The sequence below is a fragment of the Xenopus laevis genome, chromosome 9_10S (assembly GCF_017654675.1).
Source record: "Xenopus laevis strain J_2021 chromosome 9_10S, Xenopus_laevis_v10.1, whole genome shotgun sequence".
In the NCBI taxonomy this organism is placed as follows: domain Eukaryota; kingdom Metazoa; phylum Chordata; class Amphibia; order Anura; family Pipidae; genus Xenopus; species Xenopus laevis.
The window spans coordinates 737,761-748,980 of NC_054388.1; the positions used below are offsets into that span (position 1 = coordinate 737,761).

General features: G+C 41.0%; 1 protein-coding gene across 3 annotated transcripts in view; it reads left to right on the top strand.

Moving 5' to 3' along the window:
* LOC108702465 (zinc finger protein 385C) overlaps positions 1-11,220 on the top strand; it is a 49,385-nt gene that overhangs the window by 15,513 nt on the left and 22,652 nt on the right. Inside the window, exon 1 of one of the 3 annotated variants that reach the window (XM_041578371.1) lies at positions 324-1,332. The exons of the other annotated variants lie outside the window; for them this stretch is intronic. Coding sequence (XP_041434305.1) covers positions 1,323-1,332 — 10 coding nt within the window. The 5' untranslated portion in view covers positions 324-1,322. Of the gene's footprint in view, positions 1-323; positions 1,333-11,220 lie in introns of those variants that run through there. 3 annotated transcript variants of the gene reach the window in all.

Consider the following 11,220-nt stretch of genomic DNA (forward strand, 5'->3'; position numbering starts at 1 on the left):
GTAAGGCAGACCAATGCTGTACTACGTCACAGATGTGCCAGTCGCTTTGCTAAGCGTGTAAAAGAAGTGATGTCATAGTCATTTCACAGATTGACTTGTGTGGGAGCTGCCATGCTGCCGATTTAACCCCTTTAATCCCAAATGAAAAAGCATTAACCTCTGTTACTTAGACGGTAAAGCTATAATGCTACAGCCACGTACCTCTATTCTTTTAAAGAGTTCTGTGTAGATTTCCCGGGGCAGACAAAGAATATCCCCTATTGCTCTTTTTGGTCAGTCTGATGGGTGGGGGTTTGCTGTTTTTTTTAGTATTGTGTAGCCCTGCCGGGACTTACTCCTTACAAAGGCCAATGCAAAGACACTAAAGTCTGTGTAAATCATTTTTCTTTTGCTATAATAAGTGTAAAATCTAGGGTTGGCAATGGTTGCCTGACGGGGAAATGATTATTCACATGGAATGAACCCAGTACAAAAAGAAACCTCAATGGTAGTTGGTACCAGGAAGGTCCAGAGCATGCCAGACTCCTGTGAACACCAACATTAGCAAAAGGGAGGTACAGATATATACAAAATACAAATAAATAAAGGACCCATACAACTTAATCTAAGCAACTAAAGTTCAGACAGAAATATAGACAAATACAACATAACTGTGCCTAAAGTATATAGAATGAATGCACATAGTGGTAATAGTGAGGGCTAGGAACTTGGTTTAAAAGCTTGCATTCTAACTGCTCTGTTTTTCTAATGAAAGTGTAAAAGAACATTTAAAGGTACAGGATGAATAAAAGTTGCATTACCTTTAGGAAACTGGTTGTGGTGGTTCCGAGAGGCATAGCATTTTCCAGTCTTATTCCAATGACTAAATGATGGCAGGGCTGGGAATGATATGAGGGAGAAGTGGCATGCCCTCAGTATGAGAGAAGATGAGGAGTGCCTTGTGACTTGTCTCTCTCTCTTCCTCGACACCCCCCATCAGAACTCCCATCCGATTTGTATGTTAATACAGTATCTTTTGGTTTGCAGAGCTCTCAGCTGGGAGAGGCTACACTGGCTAATTTCTCCATCTGCGCTTGGTGATTGGGTTAAAGGAAGGGCCAGTGGCTGCGGAGAGAGTGCAGCTTGTTTACCTCCTCTAGGCAGAGATCAGTAGAGCATTAAGCTTTTAATTGAGGTATAAGTGTATCATTTGGGAAGGTGAACGAATTGGAGGCCAGTCGCCTCTCCATCAGAGGCAGCTCCAAGGATCCGGGAACAAATGCAGTCGCTCTGCTAAATCAGATAGCGATTTCGGGAGACGAGACAACAAGCCGTAATCAAGAATGCTTTTGGGTAAGTGAACCCAACTTTGCTCTTTTTCACTGTCTTTCCAACCGTTGGGTTTGGATGTATGGACTGAACCCAGCTTGTTACGAGGGTGACGTATAGGCTTGTAGGCTCGCTGCTGGTCTGGAAATTTTGAAGGTTGGAGGAAAAGGAAAGCGAGAAACGCATGACATTGTGGATGTAGCTAATCTCGATTCACAAAAACCCGGCTTAGGTTTATGCATACGTGTTTGGTTCTGATGGCTCTTTTCATTCTAAGAGGTATTTTTGAGACATACTGGAGCATTGAGCATGGACTAGAGATTGGGGAACGCATGACCTTGGTGCATCTTGTGGATGCCGAGTGGGGTACGGAGGTTTTCGTGGAAGGACAGAATTTAAATGAGTTGTGATTTGCTTAATCTGAGTGGCGTGAAGAGAATGCACGCAGAGGTATGTCTCCCTGGGTAGTGCTATGTCCTCAAAACGCCCCTCAATTAAGATGAGGTGAATGGCAAGTACAAATGGGGACCACAAAAATGGGGCTTTACGTCCCTGCATTACAGGGGTGCCGAAATATACACTGATATTAATGCTGCTTGCACATACTATATAACGTATTTGAAATCAGTGTATCATTCTAAGTTACATTGGTACCTTCCACATCTCTTTCAGATATAAAGGGTGGATCTCTATGTCACCTGTGTTGCAAATATAAAGTGTGTACATGTGTCAGGTTTCTTTTAAAGGAAGGGCAGTTGTGTACCCTTTTTGTACATACAAAATCTGTCAGTTACCCTGATCATTTGTCAACTCATAATATCTTCATATTAGGGCAAGAAGGGGATTTTTTCCATGGTGCCGATATTCAAGGGCAAATTGGGAATACGGTAATTCATTATTGGTATCCTGAAAGAATATTCTTCTTGAATAAGTAATGTTATGTTGCCTTACGTATACAAAGATAGATCATTTATCAGCAGTTTAATTAAGGGGAGTTGACTTGCTTTGGGCCAGAAGGTCTTGCACTCGTGTGACTGTGTTTCATAGAAATGGTGGATGGAATGGATAAGTCATTATTCAAGGGCAGATGTGGAGACCAATCCTCGGGACCAATCTCACTGCCCAAGTTGGGTGCCAGAGATTATGTTACATTGAGATTGTGAATATATGTACTCCTCTGCTTAGTTTTCATTAGTAGTTACCATATACCAAGATTACTTAGGCTTTTTTACAGGCTTTTTCACACCACTATTGAGCCTTCATATTGAGCCTTCATATTTGTAGACCCTTTGTGTAAGAATGTTACATGCTTTTGTTTGAAAATGTGTTATTATATCTAAATAAATGCCCCCCTTTGTAAGGAACATTGTCCTGTGTGTGTTGGCATGCTCCCCTCTAGGATGAAGGTAGTATTCATAATTAAAAGGCAAGTCTGATTGTGCTTGATCCTTCCCTCTAGCTTCCAGCATGCTCAGCAAAACTGCTCCATGATGCAACTCCCACCAACTCACAGCTTTCAGTGTTGGTAACATAAATATTTTTTTCTATTTCATTTGTTCATTTGAGAAGTCCATATGTACACTTAAAAACATCCACTTGAGAATATAATTCACAGTAGAAGTAGTTTGTGCTTCCTTTAAATCCTCAGGCATGCATGGGGCACCTTCTATTTTTCCAACTATTTGCCTACAGCCCATTCCATCAGAACTGCAGATTATATTTCCTTCCTTATCTGGTGATGCACCCTGCACCCATCAGCATGGCGCATCAGCAGATTAAATCATCTGTGATCCACCATGATCATAATATCATCTTTTGAAACTAACCCTTGATTTGTCCCATGTGCCCAATGGACTGGACAGTATGGTTGAAATGGGGCAAAAGGCCAATATAAAAAGTGGGTTTACAGAGCTCTTCACGTAGCTCTGGTGTGAGATTCCTTCAGAGCTGTTTTTTTGCCTGCCAAGAAGGCTGCCATTGGGTGTGTAGAAAATGCAGATCCACTACTGCAACTGGGTTGGGTTGTTACAAAGGAGGCTTCTCCGCCTTCCTTCCCACCATATTGCTTTTTTCAGATGCGGTTATGACAATGTCACTTCTGGTGTCGTGATGGCCCTGGGGGTAGTCGGTAAGGTTGTGGGTAAAGCTTTCATGGGTTGAATTGGTAGGGGGTCCAGCTGGATCCTGGTGTGGACTGTGGGTCAGTGAGTTGGGTACAGGTTAGTCTACCCAATTAGACCTCTACCCAATTGGGCCTCTACCCAATTGGAACACTACCCAATTGGACCTCTACCCAATTGGACCTCTACCCAATTGGACCTCTACCCAATTGGACCTCTACCCAATTGGACCTCTACCCAATTGGACCTCTACCCAATTAGACCTCTACCCAATTAGACCTCTACCCATTTAGGTCTCTACCCAGTTAGGTCTCTGCCGTATGTCACCGTAGGCTAAGCCAACGGTACCTTCACAGAATCTATACGGAAATAAAGCAAAGCCAAATAAATATATATAATTAGGCTTTTAGATTTCTGTATGTCAGAACAGTGATGTGTGTCTAGTTCTCTTATATACCTATGTACAGACACGTATAGAGGAACCGCACTTCTTCTCTTTCCATATAATGTGATTAAAAAAATTGCACGAAGAAAACAGTTGATGCTTTTTAATATAAAAATTGATGCATTTTACTATAATTCTTTATGCTACTTTTCTTCCTTTGGTTCTGAGCTCCAAATCTAAATATTCCAACATTATGTATTGTGATAATCTGAGTGTGAGTGTGGTTAGAGGTTACGGTTGTGCAACTCAAATGCAGGAACCTTCAGACTGGCTAAAGAAATAAGGTATTTTAATAAGGTCCATATTCTTTATACAATAGAAAATAAAGAATTCATTCTAAAACAACTATTGAGCCATCAGCCATATTGTGGGCCCCCCTTTGAATATTACAATGTCATTTTCAGTACAGAAGGACTGTGAAGTAAATAAAGAATAACATTAACATGACATTGCCAATAAGGAATATATTGTTACTGGTGCAAACCCCTTCAATCTTCCCTATATTAACTGCACCCATTTTGCAGACAGAGGATTTTGGTGGTTTATTGTGTCAACAAGAATGGCATCAACTTGTCATGAGAAATGATGCCGAGTGCAGATTTCCAGCCTTTCTGTCCAGCTTAAAGCCTTTAGCCAAGCACAAACTTTCCCTGGGTATATGAATAAAATGACGTCTTGCATGCGAATAGCACTCGCACTTGCCTCTGGTCATGGCCTTGTTGTGGGAGAACAAACACAGTGGGCCCCCCACTAGCAACACAAATGGCAACGCATCAGCCAAGGGAATACAAAATAGGCACCTCTCACCTCTCCAACAAACTTCTTTTCCCATTTTATTTTTAGCATATTTTATTATCATTTTTCCACAGCTGTTTAGCCTGAGGCCTCCACATTCTCTGTTTATAGCCTTGCTGGCCAAAAATAGACAAGAGCCTCTCAGTTTTCCTAGAAGGATGGCTCCCCGCAGTATTTAAAGGACAAGGCACTTGCTTACATTTTAAATCTTTACTTGCAATTAATATTCACCCTATACATTCCCCATTAAAAGTATAATTCATGCGGAATGGCAGCTAAATGCAAGACTCGTGGGCACCAATTCAATTCAATGAAACAGCTTCTGTATATTCATTCAATGTTGTATGTCTGATAACTTTAGTGGCTTTTATACATTTAGGGGATTCGTTATCTGGAAACCTGTTATCCAGAAAGCTCTGAATTACAGAATGCCCTTCTCCCATAGTATAAATTGATCAAATGAAAAATTTTTAGTGTGTGTTTTAGTGTCATGGGTATAAATAATAACAATTGAATGGTTACATAGGAGACGAAAAGGAGCGGTTGTCCAAGTGTCTCTGGCCTAAGTTTTAGCTCATCCAGTGTAAGGCAGAATAGTCCCATCCAATAAATAGTTCTTTCCCCAAAGGGCCTTTTTTTGCACTAATTTACTGACATATTTGAATAGGTGTCCAATGAAGAAAATCATTGAAAGAGAAAGGGGCATGATCTCTGCTGTTGGTTGGTGCAGTGTAAATAAAGTGTGTGTTTTGTCTAAGTGGCACCTAACAAAACGAGCCTCGTTACCCTGTCACCCTGTTACAGATTATCCTAGAGAAGACAGAGAGAATGAACCTTGGCCTTTAAAACAAAATAAAAAATGCAATGTGTTGTCTGCCCGTTTTGCCTTCAATGAGTCTCATGGAATAATCGTCTCCTGACAAAGGTGATTTTCAGATTTTTGGGAGCAAAACTAGGGATGCACCGAATCCCCTTTTTTGGATTCGGCCGAACCCCTGAATCCTTCACTAAAGATTCGGCTGAATACCGAACCGAATCCGAACCCTAATTTTCATATGCAAATTAGGGGTGGGAAGGGGAAAACATTTTTTACTTCCTTTTTTTTCTGACAAAAAGTCACGCAATTTCCCTCACGCCCCTAATTTGCATATGCAAATTAGGATTCGGATTCGGTTCGGCCAGGCAGAAGGATTCGGGCGAATCCGAATCCTGCTGAAAAAGGCCGAATCCTGGCCGAATCCCGAACCGAATCCTGGATTCGGTGCATCCCTAAGCAAAACTGTGGAGGCAGTTTACCTTTTTTATCTTTCAGTGGATCCTACATTGTCCTGTTTGGGGCACAAATAGAGAAGTAGACACAACTGGGGCTAATTTATCAACACTGGGCAAATTTGCCCATGGGCAGTTACCTATAGCAACCAATCAGTGATTAGCTTTTTGAAGCCAGCTGCAAGTAGGACAATGAATGCAGCAATCTGATTGGTTGCCATTGGTTACTGCCCATGGGCAAATTTGCCCAGTGTTGATAAATGACCCAGTATTTGATCTAGATACGTCTCTATAAAAATAATGACTCATGTGAGTCGGAGGTGACATATACACAGTTGTTTAGTCTCAGAACAAAACAAAGGAACCCACAATATGTTAATGTTTCACTCACTCACCCAGATTATGTTGTAACCTCATAATATCATCATATAATTCTGTTTGTGTAATGTCAGCCAGTAGTAAGAGTCATGGGGAATCAGAGCCAAGGGAACCCCAGGACCCAGTTGTATTAATCTGCAAAGTGGGGTTTTGGTTATGGCCAGTGGATGCCAGTTAGTATATCGTGTGCCACTTTGACCTTAATGCCATTTATTTCTCTGCTAGTGACATCATGGTAACATTTGTCTTTGATGTGATTCACAGAGGTCCTACTGGGCTGACAATTGAATACAATCTTCATTGGTAGTGCCTGCAAACAAATCAGTTTTGTGCTCCACTGATCTGAGACATGACTGTTTCTCACATGATAGTCACATGTCATCTTTTATTTACCTTTAACCCGTTCTAGACCCTGTAATCAATGTTGGCCCCACCAGTCGAGGGTAGAATAACCCTATTGGTGCAAGAGCAGGTGGAGCATGAAGCATAAAGCTCACACTTCATTTCATGCTCCAGTAGCTCCACTGGGCGCCTGCACCCGCCACTATTAGCAGAAGGTTTCCTTGGGTCCTGATCCTAATTAGATTGAAAAGAAAGCCGTCACATTTCCCCAACATTTCCCTAACTCTCTTTATTAACTGCTTTTCTTTGCCAAATCGATGGCAGAGGGGTGAACTGTAATGTGGGGGTGACACAAAGCATTAGCAGAATGCCCAGGTAACGTGCAAAGGATGGGTCTCATGCCAGTCACATATATCATTATTAATGTTATTAGTAGTACCAATAAAGAGGGTCCTGCCCAATAGAACTTACAGTCTTGTGTCCAAATACAACTAGATCTCAGCACACAGCAGTATACACAGTTATTGGCTGCATAATGGATACTATGTCCCCTTTATTTTAATTGGTTCTGCTGTGAAACCACATATACAAATTCCCATAATTAGCAGAGAAATGTAACTGCGGTCAGTAAATAATGTGAACTTGCCGTTGGCATGTAAAGACTCCACGAATACACAACACAGGAGCAAAACACATAGACACACATTGTTGTTTCCGGTTGTTTAATTTGCATTATTATTATCATTACCTGGGAAATAGAATATACAGAGAACATGTAGCTTTCACTGCAGGGATCCTTGATTCCCATGTCAGCCATTCGTGACCTTGGAAAAGATATAGAATATCAGTGGCGGTGTCAGTGGAGATTTCTCTCATTGGGTAGGGGGCCATAGTAGCGCCCATTGCAGCCATTCTTGCTGGGCATGTCAATATGAGCTGATGCCATAATATAAGTAAAAAAGAAACAGAATGCTCAGTGTGTCTGTGTAATTATTCTATGTATTTGTATTACAAGTAGGGATTGAATCTTGTATACACGGAATGTCTGATGAGGGGTCTCTTATTATATGAACATTTCTGCTGAGCGAATGGCAATCAAGTACCAGCCATTTAATGCTTCCCCTGGCACAAGCGTATGAACATTAAGGTTGTATCCCTTCATGAATTCATTCTAGAATTGCGACAGGGGCAGTGTGGGCACCGGAATCTACGCCAGCTGTTATGGGCATAATACAAATGTGCAACAAAAAAACATGGTGGTTTGTATTCACACCCGGAAATGATTCTTACTGTCTTTTTATTAGAGTGCAAACATAAACATGATGTTCAAATGCTTCACAACATACTGTACATATAATGGCATTCACCTGCATTCGTTGGGATCTCTGGGGGACTAAGTCCACTACATAGTCATCCAATGAATAATCTGGTAAGGTAAAGGCACCAGATCTAGTATCCCCTGGCAACCAATAGGTGTTTTCAAGCAGCTGACTGCCACCAGTTGATAGGGCGTACCAACACTTAGGGGCCCATTTACTAAGGGTCGAAGTGAATTTTCGAATTCAAAAACGTTGAATTTCAAAGTAGTTTTTGGATATCCTGACCATCGAATAGGCCAAAATTCGATTTGAATTAAAAAAACTTCACAAATTCGACCATTCGAAAATCGAAGTACTGTCTTTTTAAAAAACGTCGACTTCTCCAACCTGCCGAATTGCTGTTTAGCCTATGGGGACCTCCTAGAACCTCTCCTTGGCTACATTTTTAGAAGTCAAAGGGTTTTTTTTGTACGATCCTTCGAATCGTTCGATACGAAGGATTAAATCGTTCAATCGAACTGCCGTTTTCTATCAAAAAAATACTTTGACTATCAAAGTATCAAATTCGATGGTCGAATTTCGATGTTTTTTAACTTCGAAATTCGACCCTTAGTAAATGTGCTTCATAATAACACTTATTAATGCACTAACACTTAGTAACACTTAAGCTTATTAACACTTAGTAACGCAGCAAGTCCAGTTGATTTGACTTATTTCTATAGATATACCATGACCTGGAGGAATAAGAACTTTCACAAACATGCGGCATATTTGCATCTCGTTACATTGCCCCCAGTGATCTTATACGAATCTCAAAGACAAAACCTAAGACGGCCTCTGGTGAGGTGGCCAAACGAGCAGATCTTTCCCCAATATGCCCTCCAATGCCATATTGATGTGATATCGGGTTAACCCGAACATTGGGCCTGATTAGATTATAGCGAAGAGAATCGGCGCCAACAAGTCGTGGAACCGCATCAACTAGCCAATGATGTCCTTGATCAGCAGAAAAATGAAACCTCCCCAATCGATATCTTGCCCAGATATCAATCGGGGAGACCCGTCAGAAGCCCCCATACACTTATATTGGCAGCTTTAATCTGCCCGTGTATGGCCAAGTCCATGTGTCCCCCAGCAACATACGGGTCTCCCCGGTACTGCAGGACACTGCACATCCTCTTTCGTGGGTTGCTAAGCAACACATGCTTGCCTCTTTCTTAGCGTGTCCAGAATGAAAATTCCTTACATTAAAGAAAAGTTTTCCTTCGACCTGCGGTTTTATTAATTCACGCTTTTTTATATTCGAATATTTCATAAATAAGGAAACATTCTTGCTTTTTAAAAATGTGAGTTCATGTATTTATTTGTGCAGTTTAGTGAAAATGTTTTTATACGGGGAATCGTGTGGGGAATACTGAGGCTAAGTGCAAAATGACTTCTAATGGTCTTCCTATTTTATAATGGGGGGTAGATTACTTGTTACAATAGTGGATGACATCACTAAGGATACAGCTTATTCCTGGCTCGTATGTAAAATATTTATTGGTGTGTAAATGTGTACATGAATTCCCTCTTTGTTCTTATACTCTGAATATTCTTGTGATTTCTTTGGCTTTATTAATGGACCAAATGTCTGCAGAGTTGACAGTTGTGCTTTTTCCTCCAGCCAATGTCACAGCTGATGTGGGATCTCAGCAATGAGAACATAATCCATTGTGAGTGCCTCATGTAACAACCAAAATTCTCTGTCACCCCAATTTACAGCTTTACCATTGATCTAGGATGGGATGAAGAGCTTGCACTTTATTTCTCATGTGTTGTGTGTCACTACATTTTCTACTTATTATTTAGGCGTTTCTTGACCCTCTTCCTAATTTGGATTTCATTACCATGCAACAAAAGGTTCTTGTGAATGTCATTATTCCTCCCCCGGCTGTTGGAGACAAAATCCTTCTCGCCATATTGGGGTCAAACTTTGCATTAAACAGTTGCTTGGAGCAAAACTGCTTCTCCCTCACCGGTTCCTATGGGGACTGGGTCTCATATAACATCATTAATGCGCCACCGTTACATTCATTTCTATTTTTCTCTTACTAAATCAAACAGTGACATTTTAGTATTTAGTAAAGAACACAAGAGGGTATTCATGAGTTTCACAGATTCAGCCTTAGAATGACAGAAAACACTGTATTTAAACGTTAAACAATAGAAATAAATGCTTTTATTTTTATATACAGTGAGTATATTTCTATAGAGACATACCCCAATCATTCCTCAGCTGAAGAGATGGGTTTCCACGCTGGCCCAAATGATTAAACTGAACATAAAGTTTCTCTTATGAAAGTCGACGTGTAGGGAAGATGTTGGAGAAATGATTAGCCGCAAGTCTAAGGGCTCGGTGTAAGAGTGTATTGCCCATGGCTATTGGCTTTACGTTTAGGGATCTTCATGTTTCCAGAGCAAATTATGTAAACGCTCTCATTTGTTTCCTTCAAGCTGCCAGATCCCATTATTTTCCAAGGGAATGTTCATAGACACTTCCAATGGGGACGTCGATAGTTTTATTGAGCTCTCACTGTACATGTCAATGTTAATAGTAGAGGAACGTACTGAATAAATCAAATAAAACTTGTATAATGGTAGAAATATTTAGTCATGGATACAACCCTGAACCCTCAGGTTACTTTCTATCCTTACCTTTTCATTTATTGTCTAATCTTTTTGGGTTCAAGGTTCCCTTTTGAGGTGCAACATTGGGCCAGGGCAGAACATATGCACTCACCCCTTTGTATTGGCCTGTGTATGTGGAGTATGGCAGCCTCTCAGTTTAGGAGTTACAGTTCTATGGGATCAGTTGTGTGTTTGTTTAAGGGGATAGGCAGGACACGCATTAAGGGCCCTAATGTCAGCAAGGGGGCCTGGGACTGCCATAAAAGGGGCAAGGCTACCTGTGAAAGGGGTGAAGTTTGGGTAGATTGTGGATAGAGTTTAGGTGAGTCAGAAGGGTTTGGGTGGATTGGAGCATAGCCAAGAGACTTATGTCAGCTCTCCATGTACAGACTTGATTGCCCCACTTTAGGGTGTTATTCCATTATTTATATTTAAAGGGCAAGGCGTGCACCAGGAGGACTATTTTTGCTCCAGATAAGGAGCCAAAGGGTCAGTATTGATGATAGAGATAACAGAATTATTTATTAATATTTCCCCCATTCACTGTAAATGATCCTTACAATATAGTTTGAGT